This window comes from Balaenoptera ricei, chromosome 5, assembly GCF_028023285.1.
Source record: "Balaenoptera ricei isolate mBalRic1 chromosome 5, mBalRic1.hap2, whole genome shotgun sequence".
NCBI classification, from domain to species: domain Eukaryota; kingdom Metazoa; phylum Chordata; class Mammalia; order Artiodactyla; family Balaenopteridae; genus Balaenoptera; species Balaenoptera ricei.
Genome location: NC_082643.1, coordinates 21,387,398 through 21,412,345, shown reverse-complemented (window position 1 = coordinate 21,412,345; position 24,948 = coordinate 21,387,398). Strand labels below are relative to the sequence as shown.

The 24,948-nt window shown below is 40.2% G+C and overlaps 1 protein-coding gene across 1 annotated transcript in view; it reads right to left on the bottom strand.

Annotated features, from left to right (window-relative positions):
• Window positions 1–24,948, bottom strand: part of DAPP1 (dual adaptor of phosphotyrosine and 3-phosphoinositides 1) — a 59,007-nt gene continuing 34,059 nt past the window's right edge. Inside the window, exons 4-9 of the mRNA XM_059922479.1 lie at window positions 22,786–22,916; window positions 7,523–7,570; window positions 6,080–6,142; window positions 4,543–4,628; window positions 1,865–1,952; window positions 1–560 (exon numbers count right to left, since the gene is read on the bottom strand). Of these exons, the coding sequence (XP_059778462.1) occupies window positions 492–560; window positions 1,865–1,952; window positions 4,543–4,628; window positions 6,080–6,142; window positions 7,523–7,570; window positions 22,786–22,916 (485 nt within the window). The 3' untranslated portion in view covers window positions 1–491. The remainder of the gene's footprint in view (window positions 561–1,864; window positions 1,953–4,542; window positions 4,629–6,079; window positions 6,143–7,522; window positions 7,571–22,785; window positions 22,917–24,948) is intronic.

Below are 24,948 nucleotides of genomic sequence, written 5' to 3'. Positions count from 1 at the left end.
CCCCAATCTTGGACATTTGCTATCTCAATACACTTTCTGAAAAGCAGTTTAAACCTCGGGCTACATATTTAGCTGTTTCCTTCCTGGATAATAGCACAACCTGGAAGTCAGATGAGTTGACCCTGGTGCAGAGTGGGACTTTGGGTAACTAATGTCAACCAGCTTGGGGACAACAATGAGGGAAAACAAAAACCATCTCCCACTGCGTGTTCTAAGATCGAGCACGCCTGGTCGCAGTGGTTCATCCGTCTCCATCAGAACGAGGAGCCTTCGGTATTCTCAGGGACATGGCAGGATCTTGAAGGGCAGCAGTTTTCTGTGAGTCAGCAAATGAAGTGTCTTCTGAAAGGTCCAAATCCGCATCTGCTTTTGATTTGTTTCTACAGAAAAATCCTTAGTCAGCTTTCATCTGAAACCTGCTGTGGATCACAACATCAGGAACGTTCCACCCTGCTCCTGGGTCAGGGCATCCCTCATCGAGGAAGGTCTGTCTATTTAAAGATGAATGACCGAGATCGGATTGTGCCTTCCCCTTGACTGAGCTGTTTTCTTATTTGAGACTGCAAGAAAGCACACCCACGTGTATTTATTATTGAGCAACTTTAAGATAACAAACTTTGGCTTTTAACAAATATTAAATAAGAAATGCTGACTAGTAAGAAAACCATGCAACTACAAATTAATTATCATGTCCCCTCCTCCCCAAGTTTTATTCAGGTTTTCTGTATTTTTCTCAGGAGACTATACTGTAAAGTGGTTGCTAAAACACGCACAGATTGGGAACTGGCCTAATACTTGTAGTAATCCATAAAATGCAACAAATCAAAATGAAGATATAGATCTAAATTTATTGATATGGAAAGATGTTCATGATATATTGCTAAGTGGAATGAGCAAGTAAAGAACACTACAGAATGATTAAATTTTGTTTTTAATACTTATTTGCAGAGAGAGAAGTCTGAAAGGATGTGCAATTGATATATTTTTACTTTAAATTTTCTATAATGATTGTGTCACTTGCATAGTTACAAAATAGAAGAAATAAAAAATGATTCATATTTGAGCAAAAGCTTCATATAGCAGAGTATTTCCCCATTGAATATCAAATACATTGGAACTATCTCAGAATGAGTGGTATATTGCTTTGGATCTCAAACTGAATAGATAACCAAAAGCAAAAATCCCAGTATTTAGAAAGGAATATTCAATAAGATTGTATATATCAGCTTATTTCATTAAAAAAATTAGGAATAATTATCTATAGTTGAAAACATGAAGGGTTTCAAGATGGTATTTATAGGAAATTTAAGAAAGCTTTAAGGACAAGTTCTCAGCTAACAACTCACTAACTTGCAAACACACAAAAAATGCATGAGACTAGTAAATTCTTATAAGCCCTTTGTCTTCCTCCTGGGAGGTACATAGAAAGCAGATAAATTAACACACCTTTTGTCCTTGACTGGCACAAAGTAACGCTTACACTGGACATTAAGCTAAGTCTCTCTGGCAAGCCTCCTTCTCTGACAAAATAAAAGGATTTTCTACTATAGAAATATGTCAGCTTTCCTCTGTCTGACCTCTGGTCCCACATGTCCTCCTCCAGGCAAACTTGGACCAGCCCACACACTTATAGGAAGCCTGATAGACACGGGGGCTGAGACCCCAGTGCATCTTCGTTCTTTTTCTTTTATTCCTTTCTCCATCCCTTCCACATCCCAGAAGAATGAACAGATTCTTCCACAAGCCTGCAAGTAGACCTCCTGTCCATTCTCGGGGGTTGTCTGACTCTTTCAATAGCAATATGTTTGAAATCATCAACATGTGATTTCTGAGTACTACGCATCCAGAGACACGAATAACTCACCAATTTCCAGCGTAATATCTTGATCCACTCATCAGCTTCTACTCCTGTCTTTGCACAGAGATAAAATGTCCTGAATGGAAATACTAAGCTGATAAGACAAAAGAAAGAATGTAAGACACTCCAGATAGTTGGTTGAACATCTATTAGTTGAGCACTAATTAAGAGTATTCCAAGGGGAAAAAGAATTGACGAAGAACCTGGGTGAGAACTTGAGGAGTTGGTATATGTGGAGCTAGTCCTGCCAGCAAACGCAGAAATGTTGAGGCTGTAGATTCATATTATTATTACAGGCCAGATTTGTATTTTCTAGTGAGAGTCCAAAGAAAAAAACCAGGTCCAGGTCACCCCCAGATCACTTTATTGTTCATGTCTTAGACTGAATACACATACGTGTTTATTCAGCTGATCTGTTAAATGACTCAGAACTTGTGCTACGATTCAAAGAACAAGCAAGACAGATAAGAGAGTTTGTTGAAGGAGCTCATTTGTGTTAGCTGGCTTCAGCGAGGATGACACTGCCCTCTGTGGATGAAGGCAGTTTTAACTTTTCAGGGCAGGAAAAAGAGACAATAAATCTCTTCAACTATTTATTTTGCCCACTTCTGGCCATGAGTTAATCTTTGCTGAAGGGAAGACAAACTTGCCTACTGGCATGAAAGATTGTACTAGGAATAGAGTTAACTCCTCCTTTGACTGTCTCTTTTGCTATAGAGTCAAAATCGTCTGACTTATATCTCGCCCATACCTCCTGTCCTTACAGTTGAGATGCCAAACACTAAAAATCTTTTTGTCCTTTTTGTGAAAAAAGAAAAAAAGAAAGCCTTGGACTTCCCTGGTGGCACAGTGGTTAAGAATCTGCCTGCCAATGCAGGGGACACTGGTTCGATCCTTGGTCCGGGAAGATCCCACATGCCACGGAGCAACTAAGCCTGTGCGCCACAACTACTGAGCCTGCACTCTAGAGCCCGCGAGCCACAACTACTGAGCCCGCATGCCACAGCTACTGAAGCCCAAGTGCCTAGAGCCCGTGCTCTGCAAGAGAAGCCACTGCAGTGAGAAACACATGCTCAGTATCGAAGAGCAGCCCCCGCTCGACGCAGCTGGAGAAAAGCCCGCGCACAGCCACAAAGACCCAATGCAACCAAAAATAAAAAATTAATTAAAAAAAAAGAAAAAAGCCTTAAAGTGAAATCAGAAGGGTTTCTATATCCTAAAACCAAAGCAGCATATCTGGTTATACCAGTAATTAATGTTGAATAGACAAGAGGTAAGTCCCTGTGTATAAAAGGTAAACACTGACGTGAGGTCTGGTTGGGCAGTGAGTAGAGAGATGGGAAGCTGGGGGAGGTGTGATATTGTGTACAGAACCAACTGCTGGAATTGTCATTGTTTGGTCCTCCCTGGGAGAGACATCATTAATTGCCTGTTAATACAGATAATTTTTCGTTTCTTCTTGCTAACAGAACCCCAGGTGATAAATTATAATTAGTCAGAGCCAATTATGATCGTACTATACTGTTTTCTAGCTTCCCCTGCTGCTGGTGATGGCCATGGGACTCAGTCTTGGCCAATGAGATGAGGAACAATCTGATAGAAGAGTTTCTGGGAAAATGTCTGCTTTCCTGATACAAAGGGCAGACCTGGCTAATACCATCCCAGCATCTTTCTTTATGGCTTACATGAAAATGTGAGGCCTACAGTTAGAGTAGCTCTCTTGGACCCTGAAGTAGTAAGCATGAGGAAAAGACCAAGAGAATTGTAGAGACGTTGGACCTGACGTTGTCAAGGTAGCTGCCTATCTCCCAATTGCTTGTTATATGAGAAATATAAACCCCTGTTAATTCATATGGTACCTTTATGTGAATTTTGAAAAGATTTCCATTATTGGTTGATACTATACAATCATTAATTAATAATAGTTAATGTTAATTTTCTTAGGTGTGACAATGGTATTGTAGTTCTATAGTTTTTTTTTTTCTTAAGAGATGCAAATTTAAGTATTCAGGGGTAAAAAGTGCCATGATGTCTGCAACTTACTTTCAACTAGTTCAGGGGAAAAAAAGTGAATAGTTAGAGATAAAGCAAATATGGCAAAATATTAATGATTGATACATCTAGGTGAAGGGTCTATGGGTATATAAGTCTTTCAATTTTTGTATGTTTGAAAACTTTAAAATAAAAGTTGGTGAGAAATAAGACAACACTCTTTTCTCAAGATACTTTACTTCTCCCAGTTAGAAAATTGTCATGATATACTGATTGTGACAGAACAAAACACTTTTGTGCCATCTGCCAGAATTGTCATCATTATACAAATCACTCATTGTTGGAGTCAACAAAGTTGTAATTGAAATTGAATAAAACACCTCAAAGGAATAAAAGCTGTCTAACATGTGAATGGCATCCTACTTGTGCAGTGCATCATACTTGTGCAGTGCACAACCTAAACAATTATACCCAGGAGATTTTCCTACTTGTTTAAGTCACTTTAAATGAGGTATTATGTCACACTCAGCTGAAAGCACTTCTGACATACATGCCCTGTGTGATGGTTAAACCCACCTGCCTCAGATCAGAACATTTGTACACATTAAGACATATAATTTTTTTATTCTTCTGCTAAACTAAGTGTCTGGCAAGAAGACTTTTAAAAACATTTACTTTATAAAACAACTTACCAAAAACAGTTCACCCTTTCCTGTGAATAATCAAATTGTACAGCCGAACATTCTGTTAAATCTAGGCTCCGAATTGGTTCTGGTGACTTAAAAAAATAAAATAAAAGGGCAAACTGTGTCATCATAAGAACACACATACAAATCTGTACATCACTTGTTCCCCTAACAAGTCTCCACTATGAGCGACTGTCAACTTTCCTTCTACTACAGGGACTGATTATAGAAAACCTTCCTAAGGGAAGTCACATGCTCATCTGGGGATTGGCTTTTCATGAAACTGGACATTAGGAAGAGATTTTCTTTGTCAACTTAAATTTGGTGGAGATGGATTTTTAACACGTGGAAGGGAGTCATATTTGTCTCCCATGTTTTTAAACATCCACTTACTCAGAAATTTTGTGTAGGAAAGATGAAAAGAGATGAAATAATTTTAAATTTGTTTAATGAAATCGGCATGAGAAATGGACATATTTTAAATAAAGGGGGACACTGCTGCAAGAGACAGTTAATACACTGTGGCAAGAGAACAATTCCATTGCCTTAGACGGAGGGAATGATGTCCCCAGGGAGCTAGAGGTTAGCCAGCCCGAGAGAGCCGTGTCTGGGATACACATCTCGTCTTTGCAAAAGAACACTGCTCATATCAGGAATCAAGAATTCACATCTCCAATCATTTATAGGATGTTTCAGCTGCTCATAGGAAAATTTCAGGGATCTTGAAGGCAGACATTTCATCTACAGGGCTCTTTTTTTTTTAAACATCTTTATTGGAGTATAACTGCTTTACAGTGTTGTGTTATTTTCTGCTGTATAACAAAGTGAATCATCTATACATATACATTTATCCCCATTTCTCCTCCCTCTTGCGTCTCCCTCTCACCGTCCCTATCCCACCCCTCTAGGTAGACACAAAGCACCGAGCTGATCTCCCTGTGCTATGCGGCTGCTTCCCACTAGCTATCTATTTTACATTTGGTAGTGTATATATGTCCATGCCACTCTCTCACTTCATCCCAGCTTACCCTTCCCCCTCCCCATGCCCTCAAGTCCATTCTCTACATCTGCGTCTTTATTCCTGCCCTGCCCCGCCCCTAGGTTCATCAGAACCACTTTTTTTTTTTTTTTGGATTCCATATATATGTGTTAGCATACAGTATTTGTTTTTCTCTCTCTGACTTACTTCTCTCTGTATGACAGACTCTAGGTCCATCCACCTCACTACAAATAACTCAATTTCATTTCTTTTTATGACTGAGTAATATTCTATTGTATATATATGCCACATCTTCATCCATTCATCTGTCGATGGACACTTAGATTGCTTCCATGTCCTGGCTATTGTAAATAGAGCTGCAGTGAACATTGTGGTACATGACTCTTTTTGAATTATGGTTTTCTCTCAGGGTATATGCCCAGTAGTGGGATTGCTGGGTCGTATGGTAGTTCTATTTTTAGTTTTTTAAGGAACCTCCATACTGTCCTCCATAGTGGTACAGGGCTCATTTTTAAAGGGAAAATATATTATCATGTTTCTCACCATCTGGTCTTTGAAGTATTTCAGTTCATTCCTGTGCAAAGTGAACCACCTCATTTTCCAGGTCTGAGAAAAAAAAAATTAAAACATGTAGGTTTTGAATACAGGACCATAATATTTGAACTAGTTAATTTCCTTTTGTTGTAAAATTACGTAAAAGGTTAGATACAATAAAATATTCTTGCAGTGTTGTTTCTGAGGAAAAAACTTTCAAAATAAAATAAAATTTTAAAGTTTCAAAAATTAAAATGATTCCATGCATTAAGCTCACAACGGAGGCAAAGATTCAACATTTTTAAACAAAAGAAATAACCTATCATAAACATTCAAGGTGATTTATAACAAACCGCTGAAATGTCCATCTTAATAAGACTTAATAATCTTAATAAAACTCCATAATAAGAATAGATATCATTTTTCAGCACCTACTGAGGGCTACATACTATCCTTGGAGGTTTATATACATTATAGCCAATCCCCATACATTGCCAAATATTGGGTTGGCCAAAAAGTTCGTTCGGGGTTTTCTACTAGCCGGAAAAACCCGAACGAACTTTTTGGCCAAACCAATATTATTATTCTTGTTTTATAGATAAACAGATTGAGGTTTAGGAAGCTGAAATGCATGCTATTCTAAACCTTGCCTAAGAATTCCATGGCATTGGTGGAAAAACAGTTGTTACCCACTGCCTCTTTCTTACGTACTAACAGAACACTAATGATGTTGGGTGGCAATGTTCCCAGTTAAAAGAAGTAACTGGATTTAAAAATAATGCTGTGAACATGAATACTTGCTCTCCTTAGGGAGCATCCAGTCCAGTAGGGACACAAATAACTAAGTACTTAAGTTAAATTCAAGCAGGCCAGTATCCTCGAGAGGTTAAGTGTCCTGACTCTTAAAATGGGAAAGAACAGACACATTCCATGAAGGTCTTCTTGGCACATGAAAATGAAATAGAGTAACTTTAAAGGTACAATCACATAAATAGAGGATACCCCCCCAACTAGTAAAGTCCTAAATTTTGTTTTCTGTGGGATTTTATAATACACTTAACATTCATGCCGGTGACGGGTTTTTTGGGGCCTACTGTTAGGTAAACATTTCATCCAATTTTCACTTCTTTTTTGTTAAAAAATCTTAAAAAGCCAAGATATGTGCTAGAGTTAACTTGCTACGTTCATCCTCAATCATTGCATCAAAAGGATTACATGTTTTCTTGGGTATTAAATGTAGGCTATTCTCATACATTTGGCTTTGCCAAAGAATAGTCAAGTCATTTTCCAGAATTTTGACTAATATTGGCCATAAAGATGAACTCTGGAAACAGGTAAATATTATAACTGGGTCAAAATAAGTAGGTTCTGCTTTTTAAAAAGTCAAAATGAGGGTTGAGCCCCCATGACGTGCTCTCTTTCTTTGTGGCTGGCAGCAACATGCTTCCTTACCTTGACGAGCCCCCCCTGTTTGGTGAGGTAACCTTCTTTGGTGCCCAGCTGAAAAAAGAAAGAAAGAAGTGAAGCCCAGAACTATCACAACTTTATTTTTGTCTTTCTATTTCTGTCCTATTTTAAAATGAAACACAAGTTTGCCTTTGATCTTTAAGTAATTGCCTTTCAGTTCTCATCTAGGCACTTGAAAACCCTCCGTGTGTTGTGAGAGACTGTTTTCAGACCAGATCATCTGGCGTGATTCTGTAGCAACAGGCAACAATGGACAGATTCTCCTCTAACACGAGTTCGCAGTTTGCAAACAATCAGCCACATCATACCACTTATAAAAGTCGGCATTGGGCGAAGTGTGTGTGTGCGTCCCAGCTGCTTGCATTGTTGGTGGGGTGTTATGCACATAAATATGTCCACACACACTGACATGGGGTCAGTACCTGGGAAACTCTGGATTAAGCAAAGAAGGATTTCTGTACTTCCCGGAGTCTGTTTTATGCTAATATGCTTCATGAATTGTAAAGAAGGAACATTAGGAATAGCATTTTCAACATTTATTTTATCATGTAATTCTCCTTGAAACCCCCTTTTAATTTTTGCAGACCGCCTCTTCAGACCTATAGTCCATGGAACAGATTTTCATGAGTGCAGATTTATTTACACTGGATTCATCCAAAAGGGATTTGAAGTGAGAATGAGTCATTCCTTTTAACTCACTCATCATTAATTCCAGAGTAACAACAACATTACACACTTAGCTGGCACCTGCAAAATGTAAGGAATGGTGGGGAACTGTGTGAATAGAAATTTGCATAAAACCAGGACCCTCAGATGGAAACAATTCTAAGTTCATAAATTTCAAAGAAATTAAATTCCTGGTAAGATGTTACGTTCTAATATAATGTCATAGTATATCTTATATTAGTAAGAAAAAAATGAATAAGAACTGGGAAATGACTTGTTGATGTCAATGTTTTTTTCCTGGGAGTTTCTAGAGTATGTTTCCCTGAGGTGAATTCTCCCTACCAAATAAAAAGAGGAACAATAAAGAGAGTGAAAACTAGAAATAATATATGACCACTTCCTCTACAGTTTTATGGCATTTAAGTAAGGATGAACTTCCCAGGCGTTCATTTAAATAATGCTAAATAATATTGGTGAATTTGATATGAAATAATCAGCTTGATTTATTTTGACACTAAAAAAAATTGAACTGACTGAACTGAGTTTGGGTATTATATTATGGAAATAGAAAAAAATTAACATTTTGGATTGTTGAGTCTGCAGAGGCAAAATAATTAAGGGTAAATTGTTTCATAGAAGACTCTGATAGAATTATTTACTAAAATCTTACTAAGGGATATGCTATTCACTCTGTCTTACCTCCATCCAAACAATATATTATAAGTCTAGTATCTGTCTAAGGTTTTGATAGATAAATAGAAGTTTGCAGAGAAAAAAGCTGAGAATACCAATTTTATTCATGGCCTCAAGAGGTAAGAAAGGAAACAACTATACAGCAGATTTATGTTTTTAAAAATACATGATCTGTAATAAGAAAGATGTTTATAATAGCCCCAAATTGGAAACAACCTAAATATTTTAAAAATAAAGCATTAACCTGCCTACCCTCCTTTCTACCTGCCTCCCTACCTGCCTTAAATTTAGTCCAAAACCATCCGGTGGGATGAAGCAAGGCAGGCATCAGTGTGAGTGTGTGCAGGGCACTGGTGCACCTCAGCAAAGGGTGGAGTCAAATCAGGGAACAGAGGGCATCTGTGGGGACAATGGCGGGGGTGGCAGCTCGGTGCCAGGCGTTGAAGCCTGGCAGGGCGAGGAGGGCTTCTGCCCCAGAGGCGTGGAGGTGCCGGCCAGGGCACAGTTTCAGAGCCAAGTCGGGCTACGTGGGCATCTGCGGTAGGGGAGGGAGTGAAAGTAGACAGGCAGTGGGGTTCCTGCCTGGCTGCAATTGGAGATTGATTACATTTGACTGATCTACAAATAAGTGAATGTATTGAAGATAATGGAATCCATGTTCCTCACTGTGGGGAAAGAGAGTTACAACTATGAAAAGTGAAGAAATTAAAATAAGCCTTGTGGAACTGGAGTAGGATTGGAGGTATGGGTGCAAACCCATGGATAGATGATAGATGATAGATAGATAGGTAGGTAGAGAGAGAGAGAGAGAGAGAGAGAGAAATTTAGATAGATAGAACTAGAAAGAAATACAGACAGCAATATAGGTAAGTGTACATATGTATAGACATACATATTTTCCCTAGCTCTGTTCTCAGAGTGGGCTGGGAGAGTGATATTCTGCTAATAATGCAACTGTAGCACCCAGATCTGGATTTCTAAAGTACTACTCTCCAGAAATAGCTGATTGTAGAGCTGGATACAAGAAAAGTACAAGATAAGCCTGGAACAATTTGCTGTACCAGAAATTAAGAAAATTGTCAAAGAAATATGAGGTATGGATACAAAAGTCATGTGGAAATAGCTCTTACTGGCCAAAACTGGGGAAATTTGAGGGATCAAAATAAATAATAACAGTCATGATTAGAACCCATGATATAAAAATAATTGGATAAATTCAAAGAATAAAAAGCTTTTCTTTTCAGTAAAATGACAACCAATAAATGTAAAAGGAATAAGACAACCACAGAATCACCACTTGGCAACAATCACAGTAATAATTAAAGCAACCAAGAAACATCAATGGATGATAAAATTGGTGGATGAAAGTTTAATGAGGAACAGGATACCTACTTAGTCTCAAATAATCTCCCCCCAAAATATTTATTAATGACAAAGGGAATAAGGTGACTTCAGAGTGAAGAAACCTGGCAGACACCAATTAATCAAGTCATCAAACACACTGGAATAAGACAAATTGAAATCGTGTTCCACTTGACAGGGTGCAGTGAGACGTGCAGAGCATCACTTTTGTGGTATTTCTACCAAAAAAATGCAAAACCCAAATCTAATCACAAGGCTACAGCTGATAAGTTAAAGTTGGGGAACAGTTCACAAAATAATTAGCCTTTAATATTCAGAAGTGTCAAAGTCACAATATCAAGGAAAAACTGAGGAAGTGTTCCAGAGTGAAGAATACTCAAGAGGCGGGACAAATAAAAGCAACTTGTGATCTTGGATTGGATCCTTTTGCTCTCAAGGGCCTTACTGGGAAAACTGGTGACGCCTAAATGAGATCTGTGGATGGGACTATGGTGCTGTATCAATGTTAATTTCCTCATTTGAATGGCTCCATGTGGTCATGAGGCAAATGTCCTTGTGTGTAGGGAATACACACTGAAGTACTGGGGTGATGGCATCATGCAGGCAATTTACTTTCTTTGTATTGTCCTTTCAATTTTTCTATAACTTTGCAGTTATTGAAAATTGAAAAATAGCATGTAAAAATATAATAGAGAATTAACAAAATAAATTATGATATATCCAAATAATGAAATGTTAAGGAATTTGTTTTAACGATGTTTTAGAAGACTATGTAATGATGTGGAAGATGTTCACAATATATAATTAATTAAACAAGCATATTATAACTCTACAGTGAAGAGTGGGGGAAGATGCCATAATGAAACTGGTTAGTCAATGTTGTCTTAATATTGTTGACAATTCTGTAAAGTTCCTTTTTATGAATACTTCTATTTAAGCCATTTCACCTTTGTTTTGAAATCCTTCCCATTTAAGGAGAAAATGTGACACTTGCTGAAAAGCTTGTAAGAAAACCCCTCTTCTGCCACCCCCCTTTTTTTCCCTTTTAAACCTTCTTTAAATGACAAATCTTCTAGGTTATTAAGGTTGTGAGTTTTTATTTTTGTTTGTTTTTAATGAGCATTTGTCTTTTAGAATAGGATTGTGTGATAATGTTTAAATGGACAAAACCAAACGTGACTTTGTGCAGTTAACAATATATATATATTGATTCAAGAAAAAGACTAGAAGGATAGACACCAAAACTGTGAGAAGAGCTTCAAAGACAGAATATTGGAAAGGCCAGCATGCAAGGGAGGTGTCTAAGAAGAGGAACTGTAAAATGTGCTGAAAAGATAACATAATAAAGACAGAAAGAGGTTGCAGAAGCGAAGGAAACAGAATTTTTAGAGGAAGAGAGTTCTGAAAAATGTCAAATACCACAAAAGGGAAGCAAAGGAAGCTAATGAGCCAACGTTTGACATAGGCTCTGGTCTATGTCAACCATTCGACATATATTATCTCCCGTAAACTCTACTAACATAACTAACTGGTGGTTTGCAGTCCCCAGGTCCAAAACTACATCTCTTTCCCATCTCCCACTCCTCCTGCAATCTCAGCCATCTCAGTAAACAGCAGGAGTATTTACTCCGTTGCTCTTTCCTTCACACACTACATTCAATCCATCAGTAAGTCTTGTTTCTTCTACCTTTGAAACACATCGTGAAGTTGACCAGTTCTTATGCCTTCCTCCTGTTCTAACTACTATTCTTATTCCCCTCTCTGGTTTCAACTACCATGGTCTCTCACCTGGACGGTTGTCACAGCCTCCTAACTGGTCTCCTTGCCTCCAACTTTGCCCTGACTCCATTTTCAACTTAGTGGTGAAAATTATCTTTTTAAAAATTTTAAAACTTAAACAAATTGTGTTACTCAAACTCCCATGATTTTTTTTTTATCAACGCTTAGAAAAAAAATTAATTCTCTACCTTCTCCTACAAGGCCTTTCGTGTTGTGTAAGGAAAGGACAATTTGCATTTTGGGTAATTCTTCATCATGTGTTGTGGGATATTTAGCCCCCATGACCCCTGCCCATTGTTGGACGATTCTCCAGGGGTCTCTTGTGTTTCTCCATGTCTTACGAGCAAGGCACCAACAGCCCTTTGTCCCACACCAATTTTTAAAGCATATTTATATAGCAGACAGCCTGAAAAGATAGAAATAGTGCTCGCTTCAGAGGAAAAGGCAGACAAGCAGAAGCCTTTTGAGTCTTTCAACGCCTGTGAAACTGTGGCAGGCGAACTTGTTAACTGGCAAGAAGGGTAGAGTCCCAGACCCTTCACAGCTCCAGACACCCACTAATGCTGGCAATGCTCCAGAGCATTGTGACAACTGAAATGCTCATAAATTTCCAAACACTCAGCTGGGTGGCACTGCGCTTTGAGAACCCCATTGGCTACATGATCTGACCCCTCATCACCCCAATAATCTCATCTCCTACCACTTTCCCTCTAGCTCACTCCATGCCAGTTGCTAGATCTTCTTACTAGTCTTTAAACCGCCTCAATTTAGTTCCCACCTCGAGGCTTTTGTCCTGATCTCTGCCTGCAATGCTCTTCTACATCCTGACCTGAGTCATTCCTTCCCTTCTGTGAAGCCTCTTCTCTAATGTCACCTCCTCCTAGAGGCCTCCCTTGCTTCCCTCTCATCCACTTATCCGACTTTTTCTTTTTATGACCTATTAGTATCTGGGTTTATAATATTCCATTGGTGATTGTCTATGGTCCCCCCTACTACAGTGTGAGCTCAGTGAGGGCAGAACCTTTGTCTAATTTATTCCCAACTCTCCAGTGCTTAAAACAGTCCTGGGTGCATTGTAGGCACTTTTTAAAAAGTTTGTTAAATAAATGAATCAGTTAAATTTCACCCTATCTCAGAAGCCCGATCCTATGTTGTGTATAAAATATATAAATTGTAATTTCCCCAAATGCAGTTGCCAAAGGATGGTAAACAGTTTTGCAGAAACATCTACATTTCTGGGCAATAAGACACCTATTTTCATTTTCACTTCAAGCAAGTTCTTTTTCCTGTAAATAGCACTTAGTCCTCTTCCTCCACTGCCAGAGCTTGTGCAAGAACCCCATCCCCAAAGGAGAAGGCAGATGTCTAGAAGCCCTCAGAGCTCTCAGGTTGGGGTGGAGGTGCAGTATCATATGTGCATGGGAGTAATCAATCAAGGCTGTGAACTCTTGTGCTCAGCAAGGGACAAGAGCTTCTAATCAGAGCAGAACTGGTTCCCCAGCGGGTTGGTTCAGTTATCAATCATTTCTTAGTGAGGAATAGTGTGACACTGCAGAATCCACTAGAAAACCTTTATAGTTTTCTGTCTATATCAATACACAATAAATGTCATGGACCTCTCATTATACAGTGTGAGTGCAGACATTTTCAACTATCCACTCATCACTGTTTTAAAAACTCCATTATACAGAACCTTTTGTGTATATTCATATTTGAATACTTGGGCAGGTGAATAGATCTGATACCTGGAGCAAGCAAAAAGGTAAGCAATAAGGCTTGCAGAATTTGATCTCAAGAGGGCTGTATCTACCTAAGTATGCTGTGTCTCATGCTTACACCAACTCCACAAATTAGGTCTTATCTGCATTTTACTGTTGAAAAATGTTGCACGTAGTAAGGTATGGTTCGATTGACCTTGAGTGGAGATCTTTAGGGGAAGGTAACAGATGAGAATGTAAGTTTAACTGAGAGTACAAATGAAAACGCTGTTAAAGTGATCGGTGGTGGGGTAAGAATCGTAAAGAGGAAGGTTAGGAAGAGTCCCGTCGATTGGAAAACAAAGGATTGGTTAGAGGGTAGACCTTAATGTGTTCTTTGGTCTGTTTTGACTTGGGACTAGTTATTGTCTTGCTTTCCTAAATTTCTCTAGTTCTGAGGTCTTATACTTGCCCTTCTTACTCTAACAAAGCTAAAACATCTTTCTCAACCAAATTCCAGAATTTTTATTTTTGAGTAGATGTAGTGTAGTAACAATGTAATATGTCGTGAACCTGGCTAGGCTATAAAGCTATGAAGACAGGCTATGATTCCTGTCGTGGGAAGTGTCAGGCTCTTGGAGAGGGCAGACACCATGCGGGTAGTCAGCCCCCAGTATGATGATTCCAGGATAAAGGTGAGCCGAGGGTGCACAGAGGAGGGGCATTTTAGAGGAAGCTAAGAGGAGTCCAAGAAGGCTTCCTGGAAGAGGCTGATCCTGGATGCAAGTCTCTAAGGATGAGGGGACAGTAGCGGTGTTGGCAGCATTTCTGATGCAGGGAGGGGAGGAGGAGCACAGTTGTGGAGAGAGGTGGGGTCCATAGCGTGAGTGTAGGAGGAGCATGAAGTCAGTCCAGAGAGGTGAGCAGGTTCCAGGCAGATGAAGACAGTGGGCACCACCGAAGGATGTTAAGCAGGGAGGTCACGTGGTAAATCTACTTCTTAGGAGCGATGTCTCTGGTGGCGGGGTAGAGAAAGTACCACAAAGACAAAAAAGTCAAGCATGTTTTAACATAATGTGTAACTGAACATCTTCAAGCATAATGGTTGCTGTCTAGAACTAATTTTTGAAATTTCATTTGGGTGTTGTCCTCTTTATCATCGGCACACATCCAGATGTCTTATACCAGAGCATGTAGCCAACGAGGAAGAGGGAAAGAATAGGGGAGCGCTGCGCATGATGAAGGGAAAGGTGCTGGAGAAGAATCTTTGCAGGGTCCCAGCTCCCAGAACAAACGTAAACAGACTGAAGAGAACAATGAAAGCCCCAGTTACACTGAAACTGAACAGTGGCTCACACGCTGCAAAGAAATGCAAGTGTCTTCTGTCCGTACCCTTCATTCAGTGAAGGAAAAAAAGGCCAGGAAAAAATAACATCCTGAGAGATTATGGCCAAGGTGGAGAATCTTTTTCTTCCATAGAAAGTTGAAATGTAAAAGAAGATTTTTCTATTCTTAATTTAAGAAATTTGTAGGATAACAGTTTAGCCAACTGTGTGACCATAAACCTCTCGCCCATTCTACCACGAACTTCTTTGGTGAAGTAAGGCCGGGATTTAAGTGCCATTTCTGAAGTCTTTAAAATCCTATCACTGAAGGGAGACCTTCAAGACAGCGGAAAGTTAAGATGCGGAGATCACCTTCCTCCCCACAGATACATCAGAAATACATCTACATGTGGAACAACTCCTACAGAACACCTACTGAATGCTGGCAGAAGACCTCAGACCTCCCACAAGGCAAGAAACTCCCCACGTACCTGGGTAGGGCGAAAGAAAAAAGGAATAACAGAGACAAAAGAATAGGGACGGGCCCTGCACCAGTGGGAGGGAGCTGTGAAGGAGGAAAGGTGTCCACACACTAGGAGCCCCTTCGCGGGCGGAGACTGCGGGTGGCGGAGGCGGGAAGCTTCGGAGCCACGGAGGAGAGCGCAGCCACAGGGGTGCGGAGGGCAAAGCGGAGAGACTCCCGCACAGAGGCTCGGCGCCGAGCAGCGCTCACCAGCCCGAGAGGCTTGTCTGCTCCCCCGCCGGGGCGGGCGGGGCTGGGAGCTGAGGCTCGGGCTTCGGTTGGTCGGTTCGCAGGGAGAGGACTGGGGTTGGCGGCGTGAACACAGCCTGAAGGGGTTAGTGCGCCACAGCTAGCCGGGAGGGAGTCCGGGAAAAGGTCTGCAGCTGCCGAAGAGGCAAGAGACTTTTTCTTACCTCTTTGTTTCCTGGTGCACGAGGAGAGGGGATTAAGAGCGCCGCTTAAAGGAGCTCCAGAGACGGGCGTGAGCCGCGGCCATCAGCGCGGACCCCAGAGACGGGCATGAGACGCTAAGGCTGCTGCTGCCGCCACCAAGAAGCCTGTGTGCGAGCACAGGTCACTCTCCACACCGACCCTCCCGGGAGCCGGTGCAGCCCGCCACTGCCAGGCTCCCGTGATCCGGGCACAACTTCCCCGGGAGAACGCACGACGCGCCTCTGGCTGCTGCAACGTCACGACGCCTCTGACGCCGCAGGCTCGTCCCGCCTCCTCCGTGCCCCTCCCTCCCCCCCCCCCCCCCCCCCCGGCCTGAGTGAGCCAGAGCCCCTGAAACAGCTGCTCCTTTAACCCCGTCCTGTCTGAGCGGGAACAGACGCCCTCAGGCGACCTACACGCAGAGGCAGGTCCAGATCCAAAGCTGAAACCCGGGAACTGTGCGAACAAAGAAGAGAAAGGGAAATTTCTTCCAGCAGCCTCAGAAGCAGCGGCTTAAATCTCCACAATCAACTTGATGTGCCTGCATCTGTGGAATACCTGAATAGACAACGAATCATCCCAAATTGAGGCGGGGGACTTTGGGAGCAAGGATATATATGTATTTTTTCCTTTTTTCTCTTTTTGTGAGTGTGTATGTGTATGCTCCTGTGTGTGATTTTGTCTGTATAGCTTTGCTTTTACCATTTGTCCTAGAGTTCTGTCTGTCTGGTTTTTTTGTTCTTTTTTTTTGTTTTTAGTATAGTTCTTAGCACTTGTTATCACTGGTGAATTTGTTTTCTTGTTTGGTTGCTCTCTTCTCTCTTTCTTTCTTTTTTTTTCTTTTTTACTTTAATAATTATTTTTTATTTTTTATTTTAATAACTGTATTTTATTTTATTTTTTTCTTTCTTTCTCTCTTCCCCCCCCCCCCCTTTTCTTCTGAGCTGTGTGACTGACAGGGTCTTGGGGCTCCGGCCAGGTGTCAGGCCTGTGCCTCTGAGGTGGGAGAGCAGAGTTCAGGACATTGGTCCACCATAGACCTCCTAGCTCCATGTAATATCAAATGGCAAAAGCTCTCCCAGAGACCTCCATCTCAATGCTAAGACCCAGCTTCACTCAACAACCAGCAAGCTACAGTGCTGGACACCCTATGCCAAACAACTAGCAAGACAGGATCACAACCCCACCCATTAGCAGAGAGGCTGGCTAAAATCATAAAAACGTCACAGACACCCCAAAACACACCACCGGACACAGACCTGCCAACCAGAAAGACAAGATCCAGCCTCATCCACCAGAACACAGACACCAGTCCCCTCCACCAGGAAGCCTACACAACCCACTGAACCAACATTAGCCACTGGGGGCAGACACCAAAAACAACAGGAACTACGAACCTGCAGGCTGCAAAAAGGACATGCCAAACACAGTAACTTAAGCAAAATGAGAAGACAGAGAAACACACAGCAGATGAAGAAGCAAGACAAAAACCCACCAAACCAAACAAATGAAGAGGAAATAGGCAGTCTACCTGAAAAAAGAATTCAGAGTAATGATAGTTAAGATGATACAAAATCATGGAAATAGAATGGAGAAAATACGAGAAACGTTTAACAAGGACCTAGAAGAACTAAAGAGCAAATAAACAATGATAAACAACACAATAAATGAAATTAAAAATTCTCAGGAAGGACTCAATAGCAGAATAACTGAGGCAGAAGAACGGATAAGTGACCTGGAAGATAAAATAGTGGAAATAACTACTGCAGAGAAGAATAAAGAAAAAAGAATGAAAAGAATTGAGGACAGTCTCAGAGACCTCTGGGAAAACATTAAATGCACCAACATTCGAATTATAGGGGTCCCAGAAGAAGAAGAGAAAAATAAAGGGAATAAGAAAATATTTGAAGAGATTATAGTTGAAAACTTCCCTAATATGGGGAAGGAAATTGTCAGTCAAGGCTAGAAAGTGCAGAGTCCCATACAGGATAAATCCAAGGAGAAATATGCCAACATACATATTAGTCAAACTATCAAAAATTAAATACAAAGAAAAAATATTAAAAGCAGCAAAGGAAAAACAACAAATAACGTACAAGGGGATCCCCATAAAGTTAACAGCTGATCTTTCAGCAGAAACTCTGCAAGCCAGAAGGGAGTGGCAGGACATATTTGAAGGGATGAAAGGGAAAAAACTACAACCAATATTACTCTACCCAGCAAGGATCTCTTTCAGATTTGACAGAGAAATTAAGACCTTTACAGACAAGCAAAAGCTAAGAGAATCCAGCACCACCAAACCAGCTTTACAACAAATGCTAAAGGAACTTCTCCAGGCAGGAAACACAAGAGAAGGAAAGGACCTACAATAACAAACCCAAAACAATTAAGAAAATGGTAATAGAGACATACATATTGATAATTACCTTAAATGTAAATGGATTAAATGCTCCAACCAAAAGACATAGACTGGCTGAATGGATACAAAAACAAGACTTGTATATATGCTGTCTACAAGAGACCCACTTCAGACCAAGGGACACATACAGACTGAAAGTGAGGGCATGGAAAAAGATATTCCATGCAAATGGAAATCAAAAGAAAGCTGGAGTAGCAATTCTCATATCACACAAAATAGACTTTAAAATAAAGACTATTACAAGAGACAAAGAAGGACACTATATAATGATCAAGGGATCAATCCAAGAAGAAGATACAGCAATTGTAAATATTTATGCACCCAACATAGGAGCACGTCAGTACTTAAGGCAAATGTTAGCAGCCATAAGAGGGGATATCGACAGTAACACAATCATAGTAGGGACTTTGACACCACACTTTCGCCAATGGACAGATCATCCAAAATGAAAATAAATAAGGAAACAAAAGCTTTAAATGATACATTAGACAAGATGGACTTAATTGATATTTATAGGACATTCCATCCAAAAACAACAGAATACACTTTCTTCTCAAGTGCTCATGGAACATTCTCCTGGATACATCATATATTGGGTCACAAATCAAGCCTTGGTAAATTTAAGAAAATTGAAATCATATCAAGTATCTTTGCCAACCACAATGCTATGAGACTAGATATCAATTACAGAAAAAAAATCCGTAAAAAAATACAAACACATGGAGGCTAAACAGTGCACTACTTAATAACCAAGAGATCACTGAAGAAATCAAAGAGGAAATCAAAAAATACCTAGAAACAAATGACAATGAAAACACGACGACCCAAAACCTATGGGATGCAGCAAAAGCAGTTCTAAGAGGGAAGTTTATAGCAATACAATCCTACCTCAAGAAACAAGAAACATCTCAAATAAATAACCTAACCTTACACCTAAAGCAATTAGAGAAAGAAGAACAAAAAAAAAACCAAAGTTAGCAGAAGGAAAGAAATCATAAAGATCAGATCAGAAATAAATGAAAAAGAAATGAAGGAAACAACAGCAAAGATCAATAAAACTAAAAGCTGGTTCTTTGAGAAGATAAACAAAATTGATAAACCACTAGCCAGACTCATCAAGAAAAAAAGGGAGAAGAGTCAAATAAACAGAATTAGAAATGAAAAAGGAGAAGTAACAACTGACACTGCAGAAATACAAAGGATCATGAGAGATTACTGCAAGCAACTATATGCCAATAAAATGGACAACCTGGAAGAAATGGACGAATTCTTAGAAAAGCACAACCTTCCAAGCCTGAACCAGGAAGAAATAGCAAATATGAACAAACCAATCACAAGCACTGAAATTGAGACTGTGATTAAAAATCTTCCAACAAACAAAAGCCCACAACCAGATGGCTTCACAGGCGAATTCTATCAAACATTTAGAAAAGAGCTAATACCCATCCTTCTCAAACTCTTCCAAAATATAGCAGAGGGAGGAACACTCCCAAACTCATTCTATGAGACCACCATCACCCTGATACCAAAACCAAACAAAGATGCCACAAAGAAAGAAAACTACAGGCCAATATCACTGATGAACATAGATGCAAAAATCCTCAACAAAATACTAGCAAACAGAATCCAACAGCACATTAAAAGGATCATACACCATGATCAAGTGGGGTTTATCCCAGGAATGCAAGGATTCTTCAATATACACAAATCAATCAATGTGATACACCATATTAACAAATAGAAGGACAAAAACCATATGATCATCTCAATAGATGCAGAAAAAGCTTTCGACAAAATTCAACACCCATTTATGATAAAAACCCTCCAGAAAGTAGGCACAGAGGGCACTTATCTCAACATAATAAAGGCCATATATGACAAACCTACAGCCAACATCGTCCTCAATCCTGAAAAATTGAAACCATTTCCACTAAGATCAGGAACAAGACAAGGTTGCCCACTCTCACCACTATTATTCAACATAGTTTTGGAAGTTTTAGCCACAGCAATCAGAGAAGAAAAAGAAATAAAAGGAATCCAAATTGGAAAAGAAATAAAGCTGTCACTGTTTTCAGATGACATGATACTATATATAAAGAATCCTAAAGACGCCACCAGAAGACTACTAGAGCTAATCAATGAATTCGGTAAAGTAACAGGATACAAAATGAATGCACAGAAATCTCTTGCATTCCTATACACTAATGATGAAAAATCTGAAAGAGAAATTAAGGAAACGGTCCCATTTACCACTGCAACAAAAAGAATAAAATATCTAGGAATAAACCTACCTAAGGAGACAAAAGCCATGTATGCAGAAAACTATGATGCTGTTGAAAGAAATTAAAGATGATACAAACAGATGGAGAGATATACCGTGTTCTTGGATTGGAAGAATCAACATTGTGAAAATGACTATACTACCCAAAGCAATCTGCAGATTCAATGCAATCCCTGTCAAACTACAAATGGCATTTTTCACAGAAGTAGAACAAAAAATTTCATAATTTGTATGGAAACACAAAAACCCTGAATAGCCAAAGCAACCCTGAGAAAGAAAAACGGAGCTGCAGGAATCAGGCTCCCTGACTTCAGACTATACTACAAAGCTACAGTAATCAAGACAGTATGGTACTGGCACAAAAAACAGAAATATAGATCAATGGAACAGGATAGAAAGCCCAGAGATAAACCCATGCACATATGGTCACCTTATCTTTGATAAAGGAGGCAAGAATATACAGTGGAGAAAAGGCAGCCTCTTCAATAAGTGGTGCTGGGAAAACTGGACAGCTACATGTAAAAGAATGAAATTAGAACCCTCCCTAACACCATACACAAAAATAAAGTCAAAATGGATTAAAGACCTAAGTGTAAGGCCAGACACTATCAAACTCTTAGAGGAAAACATAGGCAGAACACTCTATGACATAAATCATAGCCAGATCCTTTTTGACCCACCTCCTAGAGAAATGGAAATTGAAAAAAATTAAAAAATGGGACCTAATGAAACTTAAAAGCTTTTTCACAGCAAAGGAAACCATAAACAAGATGAAAAGACAACACTCAGAATGGGAGAAAATATTTGCAAATGAAGCAACTGACAAAGGATTAATCTCCAAAATTTACAAACAGCTCATGCAGCTCAATATCAAAAAAATAACAACCCAACCCAAAAATGGGCAGAAGACCTAAATAGACATTTCTTCAGAGAAGATATACAGATTGCCAACAAACACATGAAAGGATGCTCAACATCACTAATCATTAGAGAAATGCAAATCAAAACTACAATGAGATATCATCTCACACCAGTCAGAATGGCCATCATCAAAAAATCTACAAACAACAAATGCTGGAGAGGGTGTGGAGAAAAGGGAACACTCTTGCACTGTTGGTGGGAATGTAAATTGATACAGCCACTATGGAGAACAGTATGGAGGTTCCTTAGAAAACTAAAAAGAGAACTACCATACGACCCAGCAATCCCAGTACTGGGCATATACCCTGAGAAAACCATAATTGAAAAAGAGTCATGTACCACAATGTTCATTGCAGCTCTATTTACATTAGTCGGGACATGGAAGCAACCTATGTGTCCATTGACAGATGAATGGATAAAGAAGATGTGGCACATATATACAATGGAATATTACTCAGCCATAAAAAGAAACAAAATGGAGTTATTTGTAGTGAGGTAGATGGACCTAGAGTCTGTCATACAGAGTAAAGTAAGTCAGAAAGAGAAAAACAAATACCGTATGCTAACACATATATATGGAGTCTAAAAAAAAAAAAGTGGTTATGAAGAACCTAGGGGCAGGACAGGAATAAAGACACAGAGGTAGAGAACGGTCTTGAGGGCACGGGGAGGGGGAAGGGTAAGCTGGGACGAAGTGAGAGAGTGGCATGGACTTATATATACTACCAAATGTAGAATAGCTAGTGGGAAGCAGCTGCATAGCACAGGGAGATCAGTTTGGTGCTTTGCGACCACCTAGAGGGGTTGGATAGGGAGGATGGGAGGGAGACACAAGAGGGAGGAGATATGGGGATATATGTATACGTATAGCTGATTCACTTTGTTATACAGCAGAAACTAACACACCATTGTAAAGCAATTATACTCCAATAATGATGTTAAAAAAAAAAATCCTATCACTATCGCATCGTAATTTTATACAATTTACCCTGGACCGGATGAACTGAGTCATAGGCTTTGAACCTTATGTTCCTTTCCAGCTTTTATGTACCAAGTTAGAATTTTTATGTGAACAAATATATTTTTAAAAGTGTGTAACTGTTACCGCTTTTAGACAGTGAGCCCCGTGGGTAGATGGACGGCCACTTACAGAAGGGGCAGTGGGCACAAGGTCGTTTTCTGTTCTTCCTGTCTGCATTGCTGTGTGAACCCGGACAGATTCATAAATGGATGGTTCTTCCACTTTTCTTGGATAGGGATGTTTCAGAACAATCAGAGTGCCTGAATGAAGACAAAAAAACATAAGTAGAATCCCCAGAAATAAGGTCCAAATGCTAACAACTGGATAACTGTGGTTGAATTGTAAAGTCTCTTGCTTTTTCATGGATTCACTTACTCATTTTCTCAACCTGTATCGAGTACGAACTACATGCCAGGCACTTAAGCCAGTTGCTGGAGATACAAAGCGGGATGAGACGATATCTGGCCTCCTCGTGCTGGGACAGAGCTAGCAACGAACATAGTCATTTAACTGAACGGGGTGATGAGACCAATGTCGGTCACGTGAACCAAGCATGCTGGGAGCCTATGTGGTAACTGTGCTTTTTAGGAGAGATGTCACTGGTGGCAGGGTAGAAAAAGTACCACAGAGACAAAAAGGTCATGCATAAGAAAAGCCTTTCTGTGGAATGCCTCAGAAACTCTTTCCTAGGGGAGGCAACACCGTTCTAGACCTTAAAGCTGTAACTGGAGGTTTTCCAAGTGGGCTTTACAAAAGCCATGCAAACAAAACTAATCAAATACTCCGGGTATAGGAGGATTTATTGCATTGCCCTACTTCTCACTAGTTTCAGAACAACTTGCAACAAATCAGTGGACCTGAAAAATATGAGCTCGTAGCATTTTCCGTAGCATCTCCTACTAGGATGGGAGAAAATAAATTAACAGCTGGAGGAAATGAAGTCTTTGCTTTTCTTAAGTGAACATGAAGTGAATAGGCTGGGGCTCCTGTGTGATTACCTTCACTTCCATCTGGAGGAGGGGGGTCCTGGCAGAAAATGGGTCCCCCCAGGGGCCAGGCATTGGGGGCTTGGGCAAGTCATTCAGAGGGCTGAGCGCTTTCAGCTCAACATTGACATTTCCCCCTTCTGCATCCTTCCCTTTCCCTAGTCAATCAGTCAGTCAGAAACTAGAAACTGACTACAAAAAGACTAAGTTAAGGGTTTTCTCCCCTTTGCTATGGCTTCTTGCCTTTTTAATTTTATTCAGGACTTTTATAAGGCAGATCCAAGATTGTACCAGACACTGGGGGAGATGCAAAGAATTCAGTAATTCATTCAACAAATATTTACTGAGCTCTACTAAGTGCCAGGCACTTGTCTAGGCCCTGGAGATGCAGCAACAGACAAAGGAGATGTAGCGTCTGCTCTCATGGCAGGGGAGACAGAAAAAATTTTGAAAAAAAGAATATGTCAAGTGAGAGAATCGTTATAAAAACCCTAACAGAGCAATGTAAAGGAACAGAGAGCGAAAAGAGAGGGGTTGGAGAGGGTGGTATTTATATCAGGTCAGGGAAGCCTTCTTTGACAGGGTGACAGAAAGCTCATAGAAAGTATAGACCTTGAATTGCAGTAAGACAGAGACAAGGAGGAAAGGAAAATATCTCCTCTGCAGTTAAAAAACCCTTAATAATAATGATAAACCTACAAAGAAAGCAAAACCTTTCTATGAGGCTTGAGTACATACAAGGTACTGACTGCAAAAACAGAACCGTGCCTTCTGATACCTGGGGCCAGATAGTGCCCTGCTGTAAAGTGAAAAGGAGCATTGAGAACAGCCAGAAGAGGGCTCTAATCTTGGCCCCAAAACAATACCCTCCTGCTCTTTCTGTACCCAATTCACCTCAGGAACCCTGGGAACACAATGGAAAATGGCGTTTGCAGTTATCAGAAGCTCCAGTACTGCTCAGGCACATTGTCTGTGCTCCCTTTTGTCCGTGTGATTCTTTCATGAGAACAGAGCCAGTCATATCAGGACAAGGGGCCAGTTACAGGTTTACAGTCATAATGAAAGCAGCAACACCTAAATCAAGAGCAGCCGTTATGCAGGCTCAGGGGCACTGTGGATGCAGCTGTGACATGGCAGATGCTCGGTGAATTTGGGGCTGGCTTCTAAGTGACCTACCCCAGAGAAACACCTCCTGGCAGCCACTCAGGCATCATGGAAAGAGCCACCATGGCCACTCAGCACCTGTGGACTTGGGACATTCTATCACAAGCTTCTGTTTCTTCCTCTGACAAGTGAGCATAATTAC